We start from the raw sequence: 26,088 nt of genomic DNA, 5'->3' as shown, positions 1-26,088 counted from the left end.
ACAGTGAGACCCTGTCTCAGCCACCCAGTGGTGCCTACAGATGCCAGGGAAGGCATCCTCAGTAGCTAGAAGAGATGCCAAAGTCTGCAGTCTCCACTGTTCAGTGCCTGGTGATGGAAATGATCGGATTGGCTTTCCTGAGCCTAAAGTACCAGAACATACAGGTCCCCTCAATACTTGGCCCTTTGCTTTTTGGAAGGTGTGTCTCGTGATGCTGTTCCACTTAGTTCACTTACGGAACGCAGAATAGGCATGCACACCACAATTAGTGGTGGTGGTGGTGGGTGGGGCATCAAACCCAGAACTTGGTGTTTGCTAGTCAAGAACTCTGAAGTAGACTGTATCCTCAGCCCAAAGAATTGAGACTTGCCATTCACATGCAAGTAAAACACTCAAGCTCTCGAGTGTCTCTTAGATGTTTTACTGTCATTCAAAACTCCTTTTCAATAGTCTGAGGTCCAGGGATGGAAGGAAAGCCCAGGAAGCGATATGCAATAGTTAGAGTCACTTTGGTGGTGCACTGCTCTATAGCCCTGTTCTCAACAAAGAAAGACAAGGAAACTAAAAGACCATGGTTGTTTCTTTCATTTCTTTCAGTCGAGTCTAGGTGATCTAGGCATGAAGAACCGAGCTGTGCTATTACACGTTGTGATTCAAAGCATCATATTGGATGCGAACAGTCTCTGAGCCTCAGCTTGCTTGCTTGCTTGCTTCCTTCCTTTCTTTCTATTTATTTATTATATATACATACACTGTAGCTGACTTCTGACACACCAGAAGAGGGCATCAGATCTCATTACAGGTGGTTGCTGGGATTTGAACTCAGGACCTTCGGAAGAACAGTCAGGGCTCTTAAGCGCTGAGCCATCTCTCCAGCCCGAGCCTCAGGTTTCTTATCTCCCCAAATGAGGATGGTCACGGAACACCAACAGGGTTGTTAGAAGGACTCACTAAAACAAGAGAGGTAACGTGTTAAGCTTTTCAGGGAATGCTCTGAATGAGTTATTACTCCCACCACCTCCTTCTTACATGCTTCTCTCAGACTGGATATACTTTTCTACTAGCTGAGCTTGGAGAGGCTCCATGGTTGAGAGGTACGCAGGAAAACAGAAGGTGAAGGAATGGGGAGATTTGTGGTGGAGGTCTGCCCAATGGTTGGTTAGCTCACCTGTCTCTGCTTCTAGCATGACTAAGACTGAGGCCTCTTGCATTTTGTCAGAAAACCTTAAATCAAGGTCCTATGTTTTGTTTTGTTTTTGAGAGAAGGTCTCTCTCACTTGGATACCTGGGGCTGGCCTGTAACTCACCGTGTGACTGGTCTTTGTCTCCATAGTGTTGGGCTAAAAGGAAAGCACTATCATGGCCAGTGGACTTTCGCCTTTTTAGGAGTTGATTTTTCCAGTTTCCCTACTACATCTTTGAAGAAACAAAACAAAACACTCCAAAAAAACCCAAAGGTGGGGGAGGGGGCAGGGAGATTGTCTTTTGATTTTTCAACTCTGCTTGGATTTAGGCCTTACCATATGAAATCTCTCAACTGGGGACTCTCATTGCTTCCCAGGATCCAAGGACACAGCTCTGGCTATAAATGGTGCTGGTTTGGGAGTGGGGGCTGCTGCTGCTTTATCTGGGCCCAATAAACCTTATCAAACTGCTGCGCGGCCAGCCTTCATCGCTAAGTGGAAATGCTCTGGAGCCCAATGCTGGCACCCAGCCCACAGCCTCGCCTGCCTTCTCCCTTTCTGTTACCTTCCCCACCTCTTAAATCTAGGCATTACTCTCTTTAACACTTCCTAACAAGGGCTGGGCTCTTTAATGGGCAGAGTTTATGAAGCAAGGGAGATTTTCACATAGAGTGAGTATGGCTGGGGTTGGGGGGAGGCCAGGGCCAGGCAGGAATTGTTCTTTCGTTTCCATTGTGTCTACGGATTCTCTTTCTCTGATTTGAGGATTAATGGTAGAATAGGATCAGAGGTTAATCGTGTGCCTCTCCGGTGACTGCTGGAGAGAGGGTGGTAGGTGGATGTGGACCCTAGATAGCAAGCCTTCTTTAGACAGGAACTCAACAAGCTCAATGCTCCATTCCCATGGCCAGGCATTCACGGGGTGGGGTTGGGGGGGGGGTGTCTTTCCTGTTCCCTTCTGCTCATCTACTCTTGCTTTCTTTATAGATGGCAGTTCCTTCTTAACGTCCTCAAATCCCCTTCTTCTTACAGAGGGTTTGCCTTAACTTGAAAGAATCAGGTAGCCTTTACACAAGGTTGTTTTTTGTTGTATACCAACTGACAGGGGGGAGGGGAGTTTCGCCTTGTCTCACCCACATGACATTGCCTATGAGAGGGTAACTCAATTGTAGTTTTCTTCCTTTGCTTCCCAGTGCTTCGTTCTGCGGACTTCTCTCTCCCACTGCTAATCTGAGAACTGGGAGTGTCACTTGTTAGGATGCCTTGTTATTATAAATGACCACCAAGTTAGCAGACCCCGTGCAGATCTTGTGTAAGCTTTGCCACCTGGTCTTCGTGGTTCTCCATTCACCGCGCACTTTCCTTCTCCTTTAGCTCCTGGGGAATCAAGATGCGATTCTGTGGGTCCTGTGGGAGATCCGTGGTAAGCCAAGAACACAGCACCCCTAAATTGAAGCCTGGAACTAATACCTTAGGACTGGAGGGTGGGGCTGTGTGGGTGACTTTTCTGAGACCCCTGGGTGGCGCTCTCCACCACACCCCCAACAACACTGCGCTGGGGCTTTGGCCGGAGGCCAGAGCTCAGAAAAGTACCCTCCAACCCCAATTCCCTGCCTAGCTTCGTGTGAAAAGGAGGAGACGGAGCTTTCCGCAGGTAGAAGGAATTTTTTTCCTTTGGTCTTTCTACCCTATGGTCTGTCATCTCAAGTACGCCCTTTAAAATGGTCCAGCTGCTGAGGGAAGAAAGTACTCTGGAGCGGCCCAGCGCTCTTCCAAGCTTCCAGTAGCTCCTGAAGGCAGAGCTGAGCTAGGCGCAGAATCTTCAGAACTTTCCATCCAGGTTCCTGAGGCGGGGGAAGATGGGGGAGGGGGGCGTGCGGGCGGGGAGGATGCCCGAGATTGGGAGTGAGAAAGTATTACTACTCAGGCCTTCGCATCTCAGTGTGCAACAATCTAGATAGCAAAACCAAGGTGCTGCCTCCTACCAGATCTCTACTGGCCCCTCTAGATTTATCTGGTCAAATCCCGCGAACTCGAACGCTCACCCCTGCGGACAGGCATGAGAGGCCTGCTTTGGGACTTGGGAAACGACCCATTTAAAGCTAGGGTAAGGGAGGATGCGATCCGAATCCTGAGAAAAAGTGAAAAGCTAGATGCCACACACTGAACTGGTGCAAATAATAAAAAACGGGACAAAACTGCGCTCTTGAGTACCGGAGTTGGGGGAGTTGGGGGCGCAGGATACACCGCATGCCCAGTGGAAATGAAAAACCTGGGGCTAAAGTGGGAACCGCTTCTCCCTCTCATCCTTCTGACCCCTTGGGGACTGCCAGGTTCTCTGCGGCTCCTCTTCCTTGCAACCTTTTGCCCTCTCCACCTAGCCAACGAGCAGCAGCCGCTGGCGCCTGGGCAGCAGCTAGATGTCAGGAGAAGCCCGGAGCGCCGAGCGCTGGGAAGGGAGGGGAGCGCCCGGGAAGGGAGGGCAGGGCTGGGAGAGCGCACGGGCTCTGCCAGGGCGGGGGTGGGGCGGGGTGGGCGGGCCAGGACCGGCCAGGGGGAGGGGAGGGGGTAGCTGTGGGCAGGGAGCCGGGCTCGGCCGCCAGCACTAAAGATGGAGAGGCGCCGGGGCCTCGCAGGGGAGGGGGCTCGGCGTTGACGTGGGACGCGGCGGAGGCGCCGCAGCCGGTGGTGATTTGCTAACCTAGCGGCAGAGAGGAGTTAAGGGTGACGAGAGCGGGTACTGCGAACTGCCGGGCGATGCCGCCGCTGCCGCCGTGAGATCCGGAGCAACAGTTCCCCAGCAACACCCCTTCCCCGATCCAGGCACACCCCTAGCCCCCCAGGCACGCACACCCACCCCAAGCTCCAGGCTCCGTAAGCGGTAAGTGTATGTGTGTAGGAAACCCGGGAAGGACTCGCACCGCCCAGCGACCGCCTCCCGCCAGGGCGCCCTGGGGCGGGAGAGGTTTAGGCGGGTGGTGCTAGCTTTGGCCACTCGGCCGCTGGGCTCGTGCGGGGTTCTCTGGTTCCTGCTGCAGCAGCGATCGCCAGTGCCCGTTGGGGGTCAGCTAGAAAGCGGCGCTGAGGCTGTCAGCTTGGGCGCAGCTGCCTCACCAACCTTCCTTCTCCGGGCACGGTCCGGTCCGGGTGAGAGGTGGCAGGCCGGGAGGTCTGCCAGGGCTGCGGGCGCGTGTAGTCGGGGACTGGGTGTCTTTGTACAGGCAAGGGCTGGCGGAGGAGCAGAGAGCCTGGGTGCTCATATGTATGCGGACCGGTGCGCTTGGCGTGAGATAGGATTGTGTCTTATTTATTTGTGTTTATTCGCTGGCGAGCTGGGGAGCTAGAACCGGAGGAAGCGAGGAGTGAACCTGGGGGTCGGGTGGGAGGGGATTGGTACCCGATCGGGTTTTGTTTTCTTTAGAGAAAACGTGGTGGGATTTTTTTTTTTCTTCTTTTTGATTGGACTTGATGCCCTCTTTTAAGGAGAGAGGGACGCTTCGGAGAGACTCTGGCGCTCCGAGTCCTCCTCGGCTCTCGGTGGGAACGGCCCGTGGAGCGGGAGCTCGCTGTGCGCTCCCGGTCGCGCACGGTGGGTTCCCGGCTCTGCACCTGATGCATTCGGGATGTCTTTCCCACCCTGGCGCGCTGCAAGCTTGCCCAGCCCCTCGCACGCTCCCGCACGCGCTCGAAATGCGCACGATCCTGCCAGCCTGCGAACCCCACCGGAATGCACAGGAGCGCACCGCTGCAACCAGCTCGCCTCCTCCCCGCCACGCTCCCAGCGTGTTTGACTCGGGCACGCCGGCAGCTGGTGCGGGAGGCCGGGGACCCTGCTAGTGGCTTCCCGGGGATCACGATCTTGGGTGGAAGGTGGAGGACCCAGAGATTTCTTCTCATTTGGCCTCCCACCACTCGCCTTAGGGCTTTTGTGCATCGTTTTCTCCCCTGGGGGGTTGCGCTGCCCGGCCGGCCTAGCAGCGGCGTCCAGCCCGCTCGGACCTTCTCCTTTCCCCAGTCTCTTTCGCTTTCCCCCTTTCTTAGTTCTGTTCCCTTTCATCCAGGCACCTGACTCCTGGGGAAAAGTTGCTTTCCCAAGTTTGCCAAAGTCCTATGCAAGTCTCGGCGGGGGTCTCTGGGAACAAGGGGTGTGTTGCACCATCGATCCTCGGAGCTCTGGCGGGTTAGCGCTGGCTTTGCCCAGAATTGGCTGATCGCTGCACCTAGGGACGGTCGGATCGCCGGTGCGGAGCCGCCGGTTAGGGAGAGGGCACCTTGATTTCCTTCAAGGCCCAAAAGGTTCCTTTGAGCAGCGCACCTTCTTTATTTTGGCTTCTCCCCCTTAGTTCTCCAAATCTCTGATCTCTCCCGAAAGCACACCAGGCTCATGAAGCTTTTGAGGAATGGATATCTCACCGTTCTTGATGATGCCCTCCGTTTTCACTTTGGGGTGGGCAATAAGAGTGGCCAGCCACTATTGTTAACTCTTTCCGCATGAGTTTTGCACCTAAGAGTCCTTAAGACTCCTGTTGAGGGTGAAGGCAAGCTCTGTGAAGAGTGGCTGAGAGCCTAGCTCTCTCCACCCTCTTCCCCAGGCTGTGGGAAATGTTGGCTACAGAGAGACAGAGGTTGGGACCTTATCCCGTTAGGTCTTTCTGCCTATGTCCCAATGGCTGTTCAAAGTTGGGAGCCTCTCAGTTATCCAGAACACGTTCTGGGAGAGGCCTTTGTGTTCCAGCCCTGTCTTCCCTTCTTTTGGGCTTAACTCACGCCAGAGATGCTGGTGCCAATGTCACTTATAGAACCATATTCAGTGTCAGTTTTTCTCTTTGTTGCTGGGCTTGCCAACACCTGGGAGGCATCCAGTCTGGTGTGCACCCTCAAGGCTGTTGGGACCATACCCTCCTATGGTGTTACCCACTTTCTCATTTTAGAGCGTTCTGTCCATTGGGGGGGGGGCTTGTGGGCTGTGGGTAAAAGAGGAGGCTGTAGCATCTTGTATAATTGTTTGTAGGTGTACATTCGCGAGTGTGCATGCCTGCGCAAGCACGTGCACACACACACACACACACACACACACACACCTTGGACACATACAGCAGCTTTAAAGAACTTGTAGTTAAAAATGACTTAAGGTAGAATGTGATGTGATGGGTGTGAGGGGGAGGGGAGTGCGGTGTGGTGTGTTTGTCACAGCCTAAGAATGGGTCTGCCAATCCTGTGCAGCCCTGACTTCAGGGTGCAAGGACAGAGGCCATAGAAACCACTGGATGATGGAGAGAAGTCATGTCTAGGATGACTAGGAGAAGACAGCTTCATGGCCAGCAGATCTGGGACCACCATCATGTTTAACAGCCCTGGCTAGATCTGGTTGTCTCCTAAGGCCGTCTCAGTGAGCCAGAACTAGAAAAACATTGAAGATGAGGGCTTGCCCATAGTGGTGGACAGGAAAACTGAATGCTTTTTACTTTTAAGTAAGTTTGTGAGTCTCATGGTGAACACTGGCCTTATCCAGGAAGGCTCTGCTCTCAGGCTTGAAGAATGCCTAGGATTCATTGCAATCATCATTTCACTTTATCCGATGGATGCGTGCTTCAGAGCTGTGGGGGAAAGAGTGTGGGGAAGCACAAACCTTCCTTTTCCTCTCAGCACCCTGGGCATGTTGGAAAGAATGATGGTACCTTTCTAGGAAGCCCACTCCCCTTCCGCTACCCCTCCCCCCGCAACCAAGCCTCTTTCTGGGGTAGAGGCATACTGTAGCCTTTGGATTTTTATTATAAGGGACACTGGGGAAGTTGTTGTCACTTGCTCACCCCTTTCGTCTTCTCTTTCCTTCTCCAGTCCCCTCTGCTGGCCCCGACGTCTACCCCGCCCCACCTTGCAGAGCAGAGAAGGAAAGAGAGCCCCATGCCTGAGCCCAGGGGAGCATCATGGATCTGACAAAGATGGGGATGATCCAGCTGCAGAACCCTAGCCACCCCACGGGGCTGCTGTGCAAGGCCAATCAGATGCGACTGGCTGGGACTTTGTGCGATGTGGTCATCATGGTGGACAGCCAGGAGTTCCATGCCCACCGGACGGTGCTAGCCTGCACCAGCAAGATGTTTGAGATCCTCTTCCACCGAAACAGCCAGCACTATACTCTGGACTTCCTCTCGCCAAAAACCTTCCAGCAGATCCTGGAGTACGCCTACACGGCCACACTGCAAGCCAAGGCGGAGGACCTGGATGACCTGCTGTATGCAGCTGAGATTCTGGAGATCGAATACCTGGAGGAGCAGTGCCTGAAGATCCTGGAGACCATCCAGGCATCTGATGACAATGACACAGAGGCCACCATGGCTGACGGTGGGGGCGAAGAAGAAGAGGACCGTAAGGCTCGATACCTCAAGAACATCTTTATCTCGAAGCATTCCAGCGAGGAGAGTGGCTATGCCAGTGTGGCTGGACAGAGCCTCCCTGGGCCCATGGTGGACCAGAGCCCCTCAGTCTCCACCTCTTTTGGTCTCTCAGCCATGAGTCCTACCAAGGCAGCCGTGGACAGCTTGATGAGTATAGGACAGTCACTCCTGCAAGGAACTCTTCAGCCACCTGCAGGGCCTGAGGAGCCCACACTGGCAGGGGGTGGGCGGCACCCTGGGGTGACTGAGGTGAAGATGGAAATGATGCAGGTAGATGAAGCCCCTGGCCAGGACAGCCCTGGGGCAGCTGAGTCTAGCATCTCAGGAGGGATGGGGGACAAGCTTGAAGAGAGGAGCAAAGAGGGGCCTGGGACCCCGACTCGAGGCAGCGTCATCACTAGTGCCAGAGAGCTGCATTATGGGAGAGAGGAGAGTGGTGAGCAGCTCTCCCCTCCTGTTGAAGCTGGCCAGGGACCCCCTGGGCGGCAGGAGCCCCTGGCACCCCCAGTGGAGAAGCATTTGGGTATCTACTCGGTGCTGCCCAACCACAAGGCCGATGCTGTGTTGAGCATGCCGTCTTCAGTGACATCTGGTCTCCATGTGCAACCTGCCCTGGCAGTCTCCATGGACTTCAGCACCTACGGGGGTCTGCTGCCTCAGGGCTTCATCCAGAGGGAGCTGTTCAGCAAGCTGGGTGAGCTGGCTGTGGGCATGAAGGCTGAGAGCCGCCCTCTGGGGGAGCAGTGCAGCGTGTGTGGGGTCGAGCTTCCGGACAACGAGGCAGTGGAGCAGCACAGGTAAGCCCCTGCAACCATGCTCTGGCTTGCATAGCGTTTCTTTATGCCAGGACCATCCTGAATCTGGGGACCTGACTCCCTTGTGCTCTTTGAAAATCCACACCGAACCATTCTTCTCATTATTGAGGCATAGGCGGGCACGGTTATTTTCAGAGGACAGTGAGAAGAAATGGTGTCTATCTGTAACATCAGGGAACTCTTGGGGTCAGCCTGTAGGCCCTCCTTGCCATTTTGCTTTTGGGCTTCCATCTGGTTTTCCTGTGGTTTGGACTACACTTTTGTTTTGCCTAGAGTGACTGTTTAATAATAAAGTGATGAAAAAGAAGGGCAGAAAGTGGGGTTCAGGCTGAGGGTCTCCTCTGATCTGGATCTAGCCATGGTATCAGACCAGCTTTTTCTTTCCCCACTGTCAGCATCCTATGATGAAAGCAGGGGCTGGGGGTCGTTTAAGTCCTGTATATACCCATAGGTCTCAAGTGTCTCTTCTGGCAGACACATTGTGAGGCAGAGAAAGCTTTAGTTAAATTCAAGGAGAAGAGTTTTGGTCTTACAGTCTATATAGCCTCTTCTCATGCCATCTCTTATCATAAAGGCTAGCCTTGGCTGCCCTCTGGCTTCTGGCTTCATCTTTGCAACCCCCTTCCCACTTTTTGAGTTCTTGTGATATGTCTAGTTTAGGACAGGCACTTCACCTGGAATTGCACCTTTGTTACAACATCCCCCAGAGGTAGGTTGTGTTTCTTTTAGTAAGACACAGGGAAAATGCTGCGGCTGAGTTCTACCAAGGCAGGAAGATGCAAAGTAAGACATCCTGTGCGTGATGGTTCCTTGTAGCTACCCAATGAAGAAGATCCTTCCTGCACAACAGGTTGGGGAGCACTGGCCCAAAGAAGGGAGTCAGCAGTGGGTTTGCCTTTTCTGTTTGCCATAAACTACAAGCCCATCATTTTCGCCCCTTGTCCCTGAGTCGGACCAGTTGCGCCCACAAATCTGGTTTTCGGTTGTTATGGATGCTAACTTTTTACCCAACTTCCGGCTGGCTGATTTGCTGACCTTGGGTGGATTTTCCACCTTTGTGTGCATTCTTCCTCCTCCTCCATTCCTGTTGCTCATTTAGGTGGGGGAACTTGAGGGGGTGGGAAACCGATATAATCACCTCTAGCCGCAGTGTGCTCCGGAAGCTTCCTGGTCGGCCGAGCTGAGCTGTACCTTATGGAAAGTGGTACTCAGCTAAAAAAGTAACCATTTCTTTTTCCAGAGAGTACAGAAAATAACAACTGCGGATATGTGTCTTCTTAGGACTTGACCTGCTCAGAAAATAGATTGATGAAATTGTGCTTGGTTTTGCTCTCGTTTTTCTTAAGAGGAAACCCCCCTCTGAACCTTGACCAGAGAGGTCTATCATTCCGGATGTGAATGTGCTGTGAAAAGGGGGGGTAATGTGGAAAGTCACTTTTTAAGGACAAGTTTTTGGGTGTGTGTGGGGGGGTAGAGAGAGCTCTGTTGGTAAAGTGCTTGCTATGCAAGCGTGAGGACCTGCATATGTAAAAAGCCATGCACTCAAAAAAAAAAAAATTCAGCAAAATGCAGCTGCAGTCATAGCCCAGGGGAGGTGGAGATAGACTGGAATCCTGGAACTGTGGCCAGTCAGCCAAATTCACAAGCTCCAGGCGCAACAAGAGATCTCATCATATATATACACACACACACACATACACACACACACACACATATGTGTGTGTATGTGTACATATATATATATAAATATACATACACATATACATATATATTTGTGTGTGTACATATATTTTGTGTGTATATATATATATATATCCATATATATATGGATGTGAAGAACGATTGAAGATTTCTGGCTCCCATAAGCACACGCACACACTCACAAATAAAGTGATTTTTACCGATTTTTTTTAAAAAGAAAATTTAACTTATCTGCTTGAGACAAGGTCTTACTCCATAACCCTAGCTAGCCTGGAACTGGCTATGTAGACTAGGCTAGTCTTGAACTCACAGAAGCCCACCTGCTTCCTGTGTCTTAAGTGCTGGGGCTAAGGTCGTGTACCACATGCCTGGCCTTTTTCTGGGTCATAAATCTCCCAAGCCTTCCTTACAGAATCAAGAATTTTCAATGAGTCCATGTATGTAGTTTTTTTTGTACTTAGGAAGGCCACAAAAGATGTAACTGTCCCGAGAGTTCTGGGTTCTCCTGTGATGGAAGGAAATGAGGGTTGGCTGAGCTGTGTCTGAGCGGACAAGTGCAGGGGTGAGCATCTGTAGATGCTCTTAGAGCTCCCTGAGCTCAGTTTAAGGGTTGATGCTGACTGAAGTGACACCCAAAGTCACTGGGGCTGTGGCCACCATCTAGTTACCATGAAGGTGAAGAACTGCCTCTGTGTCCTTCATTTTATTCCAGCCTTATTCCTGTGTCGCACCGTTGGCTTGTGAGGTTCCGAACATTCCTGTGTGTTGGAGCCCGTGTGAGGTGATGTAGACTATGTCCCTGTCCTCATTAGCTTGTAACAGTGAGGCTTAATTCTGGAGTTCTTGCTGCCACACCATGTGCTTTTGACTGAGGGTGGAAGTGAGTCCTTCACCCTGAGCAGCTAGATCTGGTGCCAGACCCCTCCGTGATAAGCTCTGAGGTCCGAGGACATCAGGAGAGGGAGAAGACATTTCTCTGAGTATGCAGCCCTGGCTACCCCTGGATAGATGTACTTCGTGGGAGGCCTTTGCCGTCCTCCCTCCCGGCGCTTGGATTAATGTACCACCTCCCCATTTCCCACTGTTCTGTGCCTCACCCCCCTCCCACCTAGCATCAATCTGAGACATGTTCAGTGGAAGAATAGTCATCACAGCCACGAGAGCAAACAGCAAGGCAAGATTGAAAAATCAGATGCCAGAAAGCCACGGAGTTGGCCAGGATCCTGACAGGGAGGTCTATGATAGGGTACAGGCTGCAAAGTTCCTTTTATTTAAAGCCATCAGGTTAGCGTGTTGGTGCAGATGAAGCATCTGGCATTTATTCTTGCTGGGGGAAGAAGAAAGGGCAGGGTACAGAGAAGCAAGGCAGGAAGGGGCTCGTTGGTTATTGAATTACATTCATAGGTTTCTCCATAACTTGATCCCAACCTGGGGTACCCTGAGGGGAACACCTCTTGACTGGACAGAGGGGTAATGAAACTTGGAGGGGGGGGGCGTTGTGTGTCATGATCCCTGGATCAAATGGCAGGATATCAAAGAAATAAGGAAGGATGGATGGATGGATGGATGGATGGATGGATGGGAGGAAGGGAATACCAGACAGAAACACCACTTGGATAAATCTGATGGATTTACTTAAGTGACAGAACCTGAAGGAAGCTAGCCAGTGAGAAGACACAGTTGAGCAGCTATCCTCTCCAGATTTTGGACCCCTGGGTCTTTCCCAGTAAGCCATAATAAAAGGACAGTGTAGAGAGAGGGGACCCTAGCAGGCTTCTGGAAGATGGGACTCGCTTGTCTTTTTTTTTTTTTTTTCTCTGAAAAACTGGAGCAGTTATTGGTTTGGGTGTGGTCTAGGATCCAGCTCACCTGATCCTGAGATGCTCCTGACCCTTCCCAACCTTACCCAGCTGTCAGTAACATTACACGAGCAGCGGAGTTGACCCGTGTGGAGACCCAGTCCTCATTTATGGCTGTGTCTGCCTAACTCCCAGGACAGCTTTGGTTGCATTCTGGTCCTTTGGTGCTGTAGAATCAGAGCGAGGCCTGGATCTTCTATAGGATTCTCTGTTGTGTCAAATACTGACCAACCCTCAGGACAGCTCAGAGGCTCTGCTACTCTTACTTAGTTCTGAAAGGGAGGTTCAGACACTAAGGGATGGTCTTGTCTGGATTCCTGAACCCACTTGTGGTAGAGCCCTTCCCCAAAACTTTCTGGGGCCTGCTTTAGAACATATGAGCCATGTTATAACCCATCCTGGCTGGGATGTTGGGGCTCTGTTTGCTCAGCTTGGCCTTGCTCACATGGCAGATGCTGTTTTCAGTGAGGGATCATGCAGAGGGTCCTATGGCCATTAACAGTTTGATTTGAGAGAAGATCTAGTGTACCCCAGTTAGCTTTGAATTCACGATATATCTGAGGACGACATTTTTTTTGAACTTCAGATGCTTCTGTTTCCGCCTCCTGCATGCTGGGAATCTCACCATGGCCAGTTTTAAGTGGTGCTGAGGATTAGATCCAGGACTTTGTGTATGCTGGGAAAGTGCTCTTGCAACTGAACATCCCCCCCCTCTCCCCCTCCCCCTCTCCCCATCTCTCTCACACTGTGGCCTTTGAACTCCTGGTGGTCCTCCTGCTACAGCATCCCAGGTGCGAGATCTGAAGTCTGAGCTCCCATGCCTGACTTCCAGGCACCTCTGAGGTAGCACCAAGTTCCTGTTTGGAACAGAGTAAGCTGTGGAGAGCCACAGCAGCCACATTAATAATATGTGATGCTCTATTGACAGACTTTCTCCTCACCCTTCTGAAGGAGGGGGTGGGGCTGGCAACCCGGGCTCTGGCTCTGTGATTACAAAGTCGGAGAGGCTCTGAAAGCTAAAAGGTTTTGTGTAAGTTTGTAGCAAACTCGTTTAGTGGCAAAAGCTGATGCGGGGCTATATTTAGCCTGCTTTATTTTGCATATTCATATGTTTGGCTGCAAAAATATTAATGTGTTTGATTACAGAGTGCTGCCCTAGATGCCACTGGAGCTGGTAAACACAGGTCCCGATAAGGCTAACATCTGCATAGTTCTGATTTCTGAAGCGCCTGGGGTGGGTGGGGGGGTTGGGTAAGGGATCCTGGGCTAATATGAAGCCCCGCCCCAACTTAGAGATAAGGAAAATGGTGAATCGAGGAAGTGACTTGCTGATAGCCACACAGCTATAAATGGTCAAGGCCAGGCTCTCTGCTTGCCATCTTGTTCATGAGCCTTGGGCACACTGCAGCAGTCCTTATAAGCACATGCATGGTGCTGTTCTGGCTCAGCTCCACCTGACCTAGTCTTTAGGTACCAGCACCATCCCTAAACTGCCAGGGTTGGAGGCTTCAGCCATCTTCCTTGACGTCAGTTCTAAAGGTCAGGTGTCTCCAGGCTTTGCTTAGTAGCTATTTACAGCTACTATGTCATTCACAGATTCACCCCAGTCCTGTTCAAGCCCGTTTCTGTTTCCAGGAAGTATCCTTTTGGGGTGATGCATGATTCTGTAACTAACTTCCTGGGCTCCTGGAAACCTGGTCCTTTGGAGAGGTCTGTGGCTGTGTAAGGGAGTAAGATGGTTTGCCAGGGTGTGTCCCGCTGTGTTGGAGGCCAAAGCTCTGAGTTACATGTGTTGTGACCCCCTTTCCATCCTGAGCTTTCTTTCTAAGAGTACTTTGCTGGTGAATTGTATTTTATTCCATGGTTTTGGATTCCTCATTGTGGGATCAGACAGCCAAGAGAGGATCAGTTTGATTTCCGTCTGTCTTCATTGACTTGTGGTTTTTGGATTTATCATTCATTCATTCATTCATTCATTTATTTTTAGACAGGGTCTCACTGTATACCCTTGGCTGTCCTGGAACTCACTATGTAGACCAGGCTGGCCTTAAACTCACATAGATATGCCTGCCTCTGCCTCCTAAATTATGGGATTAAAGGCATGTGTCACCATGCTCAGCTTGTTGATTTGTGTATTTTTTTTTTCACTTTTTAAACCTGCTCAGGGTTACTTAGCTAGATGAGATCTGGAGTGAACTCTTGACTTTCATAGACCTGCATGTTGTAGGAAAATCCTAACAACTCTTTAAAGCCGTCTTATCCTAAATGGCTAAGCTCAGACTCCACTTTTGATTTCTTGCTAATTTGGAAGGAAAGCATTTCCAATTACTACGTGTGTGTGCCCGTGTTTGTGCTTGGGAGTATGCCTGTGTGTGTGCTTGTGCATGTCTGCGAGAGATGACTTTAAAACATACAACTGAGAGTTAAAGTGTAAGACTGAAGAGTCTTGCTAAATGAAGATGAGAGGTGAAGAGAGGGTTCTGAAATGTTCCATGATAAATAAAAGTTCCGTTTGGCATCTTAGGTGAGGCGGGTGGCGCTTCTATAGTTATTTTGGTAGAGTGTCTACGTCCAACCCGGTGCCTTATACACAGTGAATGTGCTTGTACTGACTCTGTGTCACAAGGCTGATTTTATCACGTACTGGCTGTGTGACTAGGGTTGTGGTGGTTAACCTCTCCAGGCTTGTCTGTTCATTTATAAAATGCGGATAACAGGACCTACTCAGGGGGTCATTATAAGGAGCAACGTGTAAATATTTGCCATGCATGGAAATGCACAATGCATGCGCTCCATAGGTGTCTGCCATTTGGAAGCCATTGCTATTGTATAGAAGAACAAGTCTGCAGTACAGGTTCATGGCTTGCTGTGCCATTCCAACCCTTGATTCCCGGAGGGTCTGTCCATCGTCCATGCCTTCAGCACTGTAAAACTGCTATGGTGTGTGTGTGTGTGTGTGTGTGTGTGTGTGTGTGTGTGTGTTGGGTGGTGACTGACTGAGTGCAGCTCTGTCTTTCCTGGGAAGTAGACTGATGCACTCTGGTGTCCGGGTACACTTTGTCCCATTGACCCAGGGCTTTGTGGGCCATGCCAGTTCTTTAGATGTAGCTGGGCAGTGCTGCCCAAATGTCAGGCCCAAATGCAGAGCACAGATGCCCTACACTCTGCGTGCATAGGGCTCAGTGTGTGTAGCTCTCTGGTGGAGGGGTAGTCAGCACACAGACTGCCTTACTACGGGCAGTCTTGGGCTGGGCTCACACGAACGAACACTAGGTGCTAAGAGCTCCCTCCCTAGGCATCCTTCCCATAGTGATCCAGGGACAGTGTTGAATAGTTGTCATATGTCAGCTTCTGAGCTGAGTGCTGCGTTTAGCTCCTAGCTGGCCTGTTAGGGGAGTGTTAGTCTCACATTCCCGACGGCCAAGGAAAGCCCAAGAGGTTAGCGGACTTGCCTATGGTAAGCAGCAAAGGATGCTAGGACTCACTTTCTCTAAAGCTGAGGGACCAGCTCTGGCCTCTCATTTCTCCTGGTCACTTCCCAGGCAGTCACCTGCAAATGGCATAGTAGATAGGTGTTCAGGGACCCAGACCACACAGATCCAGGAAGTCCTATGCCCCATCTTACTGACAGAGCAACTGGCCTCTAGAGATAGAACCTTTTTATGCTGACTAGAAAACAGAAAACCAGAGAAGGGAGAGAAAAACCCATTTTCAAAAATAAAAATTCTGCATTGTTAATTCCATGCCAGCAGAATCAGAAATCCCCCTTTCTACTGTTTCCCCTTAAAAGCCCCTGTGTCCTTATTATGCTGGCTCAGTCTGAAAAAAAAAAAAACTATGCTTGGGTTTTGCCTATTCGAAGCTTAACTCTGCAGCTGTGGGGAGGGGCTCCAGCCCTTTCTTGTCGGCATGGAAACTTTGGCTAAAACTCCCCCAAATCCTGTCTGAATCTCAGTTCTGAACTCATGCTCCACTCTGACCCTGAGGCCTGATTCTCTTCAGTGTGCACAGATTGTGTTCGGCATTACCAGAAGAAGGATCCAAGTTAGGTAAGAGGAAGGACTTCCTGAAACAGCACAGCATCGCCGGGGAAATTTCTCAAAGACCTGGTGACAGATATTTTGATGAAGAGGTAAAAACTCTAGCCCTGCACGAGTTCTTTACAGCCAACAGGAGTCCCCAGGCTCTGTAAAGACATACAGCACACCCATCGGACATGCTAAAAATAAGATCCGCACTCCATCAAACCGTTATCTTTGCCCAGGACGGGGTGGTAATACATGACATGAGTTAACTGGTAGCAGCAGGGATGGAGTAAGGAGTTGCCTGCCTACCTTCCACTTCCTTGTGACCCTAGCCTGATAGGTGAGCCACTGAGCCGCAAGTCATCCTTTCCTGGGCTAAGTGGATTAGCTGAGGTTGTGATCTTAATGCCATTAGGTCTGTTGGCACGACCCTCCTTGCCATCATGAGAAGCAGATCTGGCCTAACGTAATGGCCCTCTGGGCAATCCATCAAGCCCGGAGTACGGGGTGTGGGGAGCATTACTAGTGTTAATTTGGGGGAGTCTTTTATGGTGACTGGGAAAGAAATGGAAGGATGGTTGGGAATTTATTTATTCAAGCCATTCAGCAGGTTAGCGGCTGNTGGGGTCTACAGAGGCCACCCCCTCCCCCATTTCTTCAAGGAAGGCCCCTCCCTAATCCCTGAAGCCCGGGCCTGATTACTTCCAGAGTTGGAGCCAGGACTTAGCAGGCTCTTGTTTCTCGCTGAGGCTCCTTATTAGGAGCACCTGGCGTCATAAGCCTCTAATGGGAACCAGCGTTCTCCTCCTGCGTGACCGGTGACAAGTCGCCCTGTCAGCCGGGGCTCGGCCGTGCGAGGAAGTTCTTATTAGCTTTATGGTCAGGAGGGCTTGTCCTGTTCAGGAAATGAATGTTGCCGCTAAAGGTCCTCCACCCTGACCTCGGCGGTGTAACCTGTGCGGGCCTGGGAGACCCACTCAGGATGCTTGGGACTGTAGCCTCTCTCTGGTTCTCGTCATATGTAAAGAGGGGATCATTGTGGTGTGGGTGCAGCCTTGAACTTTTGATTTATGCAATGAGAGTGACTTAACCCTTTCTGAGCCTAGAGGGCTGTGCAGTAAGACAGACCCAGGATGTGTATCTAGATATATGCGAGCCCTTGTGTGTGTGTGTGTGTGTGCGTGTGCACGGGTATGTTTGTGCACCTGTGTGCACGTGTGAGTGCATGCCTGTGAGTGTGCTCTTATGTGCAAGTGTGTGCACCTGTGTGTGTAGTTGGGAAAGAAGACACATCACAGGTCATTGGGCTGTTAATGGCAAGGGAGTCTTTTAGGGTCTTTTGTCTGTCTGTCTGTCTGTGTCTGTCTGTGTCTGTGTCTCTGCCTCTCTCTGCTCCATCCCTTTCTCCTAGATTTCCCACAATGGTTGGCTGCACAGTGGCGAGCGGAGAGAACGTGGTGTCTGGAAATGAGGATGGGTTCTTCTCGAAGCTGTGTGGACAGGGCGGCGTTCCCAGACGCTCGGGTCTGGGTCGGGAGGAGGAAGTTTAGGGGCATGCCGTTTGGCAAGATGGTATCCTGGTCAGTAGGATCATGGGGCACACAACACAAACACATAGCCCAGTGGCCCTGGGACTGTTGGTTTGAAAGGACACGCACCTCTCTTTAATGTCTCTCTCATGAAGTCAGATTAACAGAGTTAAAGAATAGTGTGTGTGTTTCTCTCAGTACATCAAATGTTCTCCCCTCCGCCCCCTCATAGTTCCAAGTCCTTAAAGCAAGGTCTCTCTGGTTGTCACATGGTGTCCCCCCTGCCCCCCATGCCTGAGGGAATGTTTCTAAATGCGATTTTTTTTTTTTGCCAAGAACAGTGGCGTCTGACCTCATTCTTAACGGAAACTTTCTGCCTGCTTTGTTTTTTGAGAAAAGATATTTGTGCGTTGTCTGGCCAGTGGATGTTCTACTTGGTCACTACTGCTGGTTTAAAGTCCTCTGGTGACAAAGGAATACTGCACCTTAAGGGGAGGCTGTGGAGTGTGGCCTAGAAAAGAGGGGTCAGCGCAGGCAAACACCTCCTTGGGAACCTCACAGATCTGTCTCTGTGTTTGTAGCCTCGTTGATGGCAACTCACAGAAAAAATACAAATTAGTGTTTTTCAGATTGTGGGGTTGGGGACAAAGAGAAATAACATATTGGTCAGCCACGTCGAGTCCATTAAGCCCAGGGTTTTGGAGACTGAGATCTAAGCCTGTTTCAGGGCCCACACACTGGAAGCAAACTTACTTCCTCTTAGACTTTTCTTCTTCCTTTATGTAGCAAAACCACACACATCTCATGAACAGTTCCTGCACAGCTCGGGGAGGGTGAAAGTTGTGGAAGTCACCAGCCACCTCGGGGTCGGAAACATGCAATGTCGTCCTTTAAAATGGTCTGCTAAACCAAGGCTGCGCTAACATTTGTGAATCTACCTCCCTGCATTCATTCCCTTGCCCCTTGGCAGAGGGACTGAAGGTGGTACTTAAATGCAGTGGGAAGCTAAATCAAAGGAGTCTAAAATCACTTCTTTACCTGAAGTTCCTTATGGGAAAACTGACTGGGCCTGTGCTGGCTGCAGGCTCTGTAGGGCTTCCAGCTCAGTGGGTTTGGGGCCACCACTCACTTTTTCATAATTATCTTATTTTACTTTCTGTGTCCTGACAGCTATAAGAACGTGTTTGGTTTTTTTTTTTCCTCCCTTTTTGCCAAGTTGCAGATAAATACCACCTCCCCCAAGCCAGATTCAGTGGTGTGTGTGGGGTGCAGACCAGAACACATCTTGGCATTCCTTGTTGCAAAAGTGAAAAATATCTCTGTTTGTAGTTAATTTTAGTGGCAAGCAGATCATGTTAACTGGGTGTAATTACTTCCAGATATGGCCGAGGGTTTTGTGTGTTGGGATGAAGGGCCTGGTAAGTGCTCACTTCCTGTGTAAATTAGCCTCTTCCATTCTGTCTTTCATTCTGGCCAGCCCTGGACTGTGTCATTCTCCCGCTTTCCCCCTCCCAGCCTGCCGCCCTGGGGGTGAGACTGCTTGCTGTCCTTCCGAGTGCAATTCTTTTGTCACTTGCAGACACTTGCCTTGCTGAGTTTACACTTAGAATGAGAAGGGTTTTAAAAGGCCCTCACTGGTGTCCTGCCTGCCTCTGTCCCACAGATGGGTCCTGAGAGTATACCCTAGTCATGCAGGCTGCATCTTAGCAATCAGAATGTGTGTGTCAGCATGCGTGTGCTCACGTGTGCATGCTTTTATGTATGTATGCACATGTGTGCAGAGGTATAGATGAATGTGCATATGTGTATATGCGCATGCACGTGTGCACCCTCCACTTTTACTTTTTGGGGACAGAGTCTCTCAAGGCATGAAACTCGCTGATTAGATGATCAGATTGTCTGTCTAGCAGGCCCTAGGGATTTGTCTGATTCCACCTCCCCAGTGCCGGGGTTAGAAGGGTCCATCACCACATCCCCTTGAGTGCTTGTGATAGAACTCAAATCCCCACAGTTGCACAGCAAGCACTTTTCCAACCGAACCATCTCCGTACCCCCTTATTTTTAGTGGATTTTTTTGTGTCACCCACAACCCTCTTCTTTTGGAGACCCCACCACTACGACCCTGTCTGTCTGTCAGACGGGGTGTATCTTTGGATGTCCTGGGACTCACTATGTAAACCGGGATGACTTGAAACTCATGCCTGCCTGAGTGCCAGGGTTAAAGGTGTGCACTACCATGCCCAGCAGAACCTTACAGTCAAAAGTCTCTGGAAGATGCCAAACAGTGAAGCTATAGCCAGAGACAGGACTTATGTGTCCCATGTGAAGCCACTAATCTTGACCCAAGAAGGGGGACCCACGTATGCACAGGTCCCGGTCAGAAAAGGAGGAGACCCACCTGAGCCGTTTCTGCCAAGATATCTGGGTCCCCGGGATTAGAATGGAGGAGAAGGGCATTCAACTCAAGTTCTCCTGAACTCTGCTTCTGCCCGGTGGCCAGCATTCTTGGTGCTGCTTGCATAAGAGGTGACTGTTTATCATCCTGCATCGGCTCTACTGATAACCCTTGTGGTCCCTGGAACAATCTACTAGAGCTAGATGGCTTGATAAGGGCCACCTTTCTCCGTGTGGGAAGATAAACTGTAGGGGTCAGGTGAGGGGTGGTGAGTTAGTTAGGCGTAGTGACTACGGGTGGAGGCTGTCGATGGGGTGCAGTTGTGGGGAAGAGCTTGAAGGAGGGGGCTGTGGTGGCCTTGGGTGGCTGCATTGATCTCGTGGCGTCCCAGTTTCCTGCCCTCACCTCTTTCCCCCCTGCTTCATGGAAACAATTATAGACTCAACTTTGTGTTCAGACTGGGGTGGTATTGGCCATTTTTGCCTCTTCTGTCCTTTCCTTCTCTCAGTCTTAAGTTACTAAGATGATGTCCGCCTGAGCTCTTGTGCCTATCCCCAGTCCACTGCTCTTGCAGGAAGCATCTAGGCAAAGGAGAAACTTCTGACCCTCTCACCTGGTCAATAAGCTGCCTGATACTCAAACAAAAGAGTTTGGACTGGCTGCTAAAGGCAGGGTACCCAGCTGATAGCTTTGTTTTGATATCTTTGTGGTGTTTGCAGATCACGGAGTGGGCTATTTAGAGCAGGGGGTATCTGTGGAGGCAGACTGACTGGGAAGCACAAAGTCCAAGAGATTGAGAGATAGAGTCAGGCATCAAGCATGTGTGTGTGTGTGTGTGTGGGGGGGGGGGGGGAGGTGGCATGGGGTAGGGGTGGTGCTGGGCTCCTGGATCAGAAGAGAGATTTTCTGGAAGGTGATGGCAGTGCTAATTTTTTAGTCACTGTTGAGCTGGTGACAAAAGCGTCGCCTGTAGAGTGAGGTACGACGGCTGAGAAGCCAGGCACTAAGATTTGCTAACGGTGTACCTGGATAAGCGGCACAGCCTCTCTTTGTCTATGGCCTCGATGATGTGTTATGTTTCAAGTCCTCAGCTCGGGGAAGGTGCTGGCTGGACTGGAGCTCTAGAGTTATAGAGCTTTGAATGCTGCTCTTTTGGCCCAAGGAAGAGGCTGTGACAAGAAATAGTCTAGTTGTGACTGAATGGTGTCAGCCCTGTGCTAGCAGCCAGTGAATGAGGTCTTAGGGGATCATGGAAGTGCATCAGGAATGTAAGGGTCCCCACTTGGCCTGGGGCTAGGGCTCTGTTGTAGAAGATTGTCTAGCACTCATGGGGCCCTGGGTTCGACCCTCAGCTCTCCATAAACCCTAGTTCAGTGGTGCATGACTGAAGTCCTAGCAGGTGGGATGTGGAGGAAGGAAGGTAAGAGGCTCACACTCTGCCTCAGGTGACATAGTGAGTTTGAGGCCAGCCTGGGCGACTTTAGATCTTGCCTCAAAAACAAAAGCAAAATCTCCCAAAATAAGAAGCAAACAAACCGACCAAAACAAAACAAAACCCCCAAAACTAAAACAAACAAAAAACCCCAAGCAACAACACAGCAAGTAATCTACCAAATAAAGGTGTTTTTGCAGAAAGCTAGCATTGTAGAGACCATATTTATCTTAAAAGTCTCTTGAACCCAACATTGCTGCCACCACCACTGATGTTTGGGACATCCATAGGACTTGAAGTCTGCACTGTATTCTTTGGCCTTGCCTTTGGGAAGGTTAGCTTAGACTTTGGGAATTGATGACTCTTGGGAATTTTGTGAGTGGTGAACACTGTGGTGGTGGGGGGGCCTTCCTGGGAAGGCAGGATTTGGAAGGGGCTCAACCGCTGTAAATACTGACTTCACTTCCCAGCTTTAGGGAGTGGACGAGCTCTGGCCAAGACCCCTCTGATTACTGTAGTGTTTCTGTGGTTGTGGTTCAGCCTCCTGTGAGTTTGGGTTCCTGGGAAGTCACACTGAATCACCTCCCCCAGTCACACACACAACCCCAGACACATACAGATACACAGACAGACACACAGATACACAGACAGACATACAGATACACAGACAGACAGACAGACACACAGAAACANAGATACACAGACAGACAGACAGACACACAGAAACACACAGACAGACAGACAGAAACACACACACACACACACACACACACACACACACACACACACAGCACCCCTACCTGCAACTTGGGCATCACCAAATAAAGATCAGAGTTGAGAAGAATGGATTAAGATGAAACTAAGGTAATACCTAAGGCAGGTTCAGAGCCTGGTTTTGAATCCTGATTGAGCCTTTTGGGAAGGTTCCAGAAGGCTGAGGAGCACATGTGTTCAAATTCTAGGCTGGTACCCAGCACAAACTCTATGTGGGGGTCTCAGTTCCCTTTCCTAACAGTGTTCCGAAGTCGGGATGGGGGCCGTTTGCTTCCTGTCTGCAGTGGTGGAAAGCAGCCCCTCTGAACACACCTTAGGCTGGTGGTTCTGTCTAACTGCAGTGACCTAGCAGTCCGGCTGGGCAGGGCCTGGGCTCAGCCTGTGTGCTCTCCCTTGCATTATTTATAGTAAACCCCATGAGCACAGAGTGCTAAAGCGGAAGGGTGAGTCACCCATTGAAACCATCGATGACATAAAAACAAGCAAAATGCTTACTGTGTGTTTTGTGCAGTATTTCAGGGCAGGTTGTGCTAATTTGAACACTCCTAAACTGGATCTGTGAAAGTGTACATGTGTGCGAGTAGGGGGTGGGGTGGGGGGAGAGTTAGAGTTCAGCCTGAGGGAAGCTGGGTATTGAAAATCTACTTCCAGTTCTGCCCTCTGTCCTCGGCTGCCCTCAGATCCCTCTTCAGGTTCCAGAGGAGTGCTGACTCCCTTGCTGTGGGTCACCTGTGTCTCTGGAGGGTTAAGGAGTGGCGCGGTGGGGGAGGGGTTATACTGTGTCTCCTCTCTGTCCCTGTTCTTGCTTCCTGCGGAGGAAGGCACAGTCCCTGCTTCACATGGACATCGTTCAGGTGTTTGGGGTGACTAAGAATCATGAGAGCATGTAAGAGTTGACAAGGTCTTTTGGAGCTTTTATTTCAAAACGTTTGTTTCAGGAGGAGTTACTGAGTTCTAGGGAGGCTCTGTAATTTGCCAAAGACCACATAGCAAGCTGTCGGGCAGACTAGGACTAGAAAGCGGGGCTGTCACTCTCTGTCCCCTTGAATTCCTTCTTTCCAGCCATAATCAGGGCCTGCCCAGGCCTGCTTCCCACTTCCTCCTTACTAGAATCTGACTTGAGAACTATTTCAAACCTTTGTCACTGAGCAGGGGTCAGGTGTGTTTTGGCATAGGGACTTGAGTTTGCCCCTTCCTCCTCCCCTAACTCCCAGCCTCTTTTCTGTCAGTCTGAGTTGTCAAATGTCTGTCAAGTCTGTCGTTGGTGAGGGGACTATCTGTGTTGGGGTGAGGTGGGGGTTGAGATGCAAAGACTGCTAAGACATGGGTCTTGCCCTAGAGCTTAGAATTTGAGCAGAGTTCAAAGTATTTGGAGACGATGGGTGGTGGCGGTACACACCTTTAATACCAACACTCGAGGCAGAGGCAGGTGGATCTCTGTGAGTTTGAGCCTGATCTACAGAGCGAGTTCCAGGACAACCAGGGTGACCCAGAGAAACCCTGTCTCGAAAAACCAAAAATAAAAGTACTTAGAGAGTATGTGTTGGCGTCTGCAATGGAGTGGAAGGTAACGGAAGGACCACACAGGAGAGCCATGTATAGCCAGATGAGTCAGCTTCCCTTCCCACTGGAGATGCTTTAGTGAAAATGCACTGAGTTCATTTGTAATTATCACTGAGGTGGACCTTGCAACAAAGTCCCGTGGGGTCTTGCTTATAGTGAGAGACATTTCACCCAGTAACCCTACCCAGTAACTGTGGTATGGTAAAAGAGAGGCAGTCCCAGAATTCTGGAGAGAGTGGCCGTTGAGTGGGTTGTTGAAGGACAAGTTGAATTCAGGGTATGGTGGCTCACACCTGTAATCCCAGCATTTGGGAGTTAAGATGGGAGGAGACCTGGGCTACTGAGTCTAACCCCAAAGTAGGATGTGTTTTTGTTGTTGTTGTTGTTTTGTTTTGTTTTTTAATTTTGTTTTGTTTTGTCCAGAGACATGGTTTCTCTGTGTAGCCCTGGATGTCCTGGAACTCACTCTGTAGACCAGGCTGGCCTTGAACTCTGCCTGCCTCTGTCTCCCAATTGTTGGGCTAAAGGCTTGTACTGCCACATTTGGCATCCCAAAGAAGGATTTAAAGATGAAAAGAGAGAGTGGGAACATGTGGTCAGACCCAGGAGACAGTAGAAAAAGCTCTCATCTGCCAGGGCTCAGGGTCATCATCCATGTTGGGGTGTGTGCTTGTGGGTTGGTATTCCCTGGGGCTGCCCTCAATGTTGGACCAGGCCTAAAGAAGGCAGAGAATGAAGAGGGTATCAGAGGAAACCCCCTGGACACTCAGTAAACCCAGGTTCAAAATCTGATCCTTGTAGATACTAAATCCAAAAGATCCCGTGTACTGTGTCAGTGGAGAATTCTGAGGATTTCAACTTATGTCTTTTTTGTTTGTTTGTCTATTTGTTTGTTGGTTTTTTCGAGACTGGGTTTCTCTGTATAGTCCTGGCTGTCCTGGAACTCACTCTGGAGACCAGGCTGGCCTCGAACTCAGAAATCTGACTGCCTCTGCCTCCCAAGTGCTGGGATTAAAGGTGTGCGCTACCACGCCCAGCTCAGCTTACATCCTTAACTTTCAACACACAGCACAGGGAGCAGCGTAATTGTTCAGTAAATGTAACTGTTGCTCAGTTTGGGCTATACCCTGGGATGACTAGGGACCTTGGGAGGTGTTCTGAGAAGGACCCTGGCTAGAATAGCCCATACTGATCGTCACCTCCACCAGGTATGCCTTTTACTGTCCCCAGCTTTTCCCCTATCTTTTAGAGTTGGTCTGAGAAGGAGTTTTGAGGGTAACTGATGGTCCCTAAAGAGAGTTCCTCTCCTATCTGACACTCCACCAGTGAAAGACGAAATAAACCCTTACCACCTCATCTCTGAAGGCAGAGAGCCAAGGAGCTCTGAGAAAGAGGGGCTTCAGCCTGCAGGATCAGAGAAATGACACTGTGACACTGGTCCCAGACTGCTACCGGTCTTCTTTTTTAGTAGCAATGTGATGGCCCAAAGTTAGACTAACGGTCAAGCCTTGCTTCTCGCCTACACTGACAGTGGGGCAGAGCTGGAGGCTATCTGTCACAGCCCGTTCCGGGCTGTGGTTGTCACACCATGCAATGTCTGCAAACCGACAGTGGCCAGGGGAGATAAGGGCCCCCGTTGTGTAATGAGAGCCGTGGGCTGTTTGCCCGATGGATCTGGCCCCTGGGTAACTGCTAACCTCAACGGAGGGGCGGCTGGCTTGGCAGCGCCCAGGCCCCCTTGCCGACTTGCGGGGGCCTTTTTGTGGTTGGATAAAGGAAGCTCATATAGACTGCCTGCAGCGTGGAGGCCTGGCCCACGGGGCTGGCAAGGCTCTCTTCTTTGTCTTTTTTGATGTTGATGGTTGATGGAGAGAGGGAGAGAGAGAGAGAGAGAGAGAGAGAGAGAGAGAGAGAGAGAGAGAGAACGCGCACGTGCACCCAAAAGAGGGGACACAGTCTGTGTGGGCATCTCCCATTTCATTTCAGCATAAAATAAAACGAATGTTGCAAGCTGAGAGTCCTCTGGGCCCTGGGTCCTTGAAACTTAGGAGCTTTGACTGGGAAGGAAGCATGGCTGAAGTTTCTAGAAGCCAGCAGATGCTTGCAGGAGCAGCAGAGGGGGCTGTGTTGCTGTTCCCTCCCTCCCTCCATCCCTGGATGCATTGGTGGACTCCAGCATGTGTCCTTTGCCTTTATAGGAGAGCCAGAGCCAGGCCCTTGGCTTCTTCTGTGTTCGGGTTCATCAGCTGGCCACTGGCTGAACCTGACTGAGGTGGTCACCTATTTGTCAGTTTGTCACCTGCTCCATGTCCCCCATCAGAGAGGCTTTGTGGGTCTCTTAGCACTTTGCTCTATTTCCAGGGTTCTTGATGCCCCCTAGCAATGCTTCCAGGGAAGGGGCCGCAGAGACCAG

The 26,088-nt window shown here is 50.6% G+C and overlaps 1 protein-coding gene across 2 annotated transcripts in view; it reads left to right on the top strand.

Moving 5' to 3' along the window:
* Positions 1-3,772: 3,772 nt before the first annotated feature.
* The window catches only part of Zbtb16 (zinc finger and BTB domain containing 16), a 176,327-nt gene continuing 154,011 nt past the window's right edge, over positions 3,773-26,088 (top strand). The window contains exons 1-2 of one of the 2 annotated variants that reach the window (XM_029481755.1): positions 3,773-4,065; positions 7,023-8,379. In XM_029481755.1, coding sequence (XP_029337615.1) covers positions 7,112-8,379 — 1,268 coding nt within the window. In that variant the 5' untranslated portion in view covers positions 3,773-4,065; positions 7,023-7,111. Of the gene's footprint in view, positions 4,066-4,183; positions 4,332-7,022; positions 8,380-26,088 lie in introns of those variants that run through there. The other variant, XM_021171973.2, reaches the window with a different exon arrangement.

The sequence above is a fragment of the Mus caroli genome, chromosome 9 (assembly GCF_900094665.2).
Source record: "Mus caroli chromosome 9, CAROLI_EIJ_v1.1, whole genome shotgun sequence".
Taxonomy (NCBI): Eukaryota; Metazoa; Chordata; class Mammalia; order Rodentia; family Muridae; genus Mus; species Mus caroli.
This window is presented reverse-complemented; position numbering and strand designations above follow the sequence as displayed.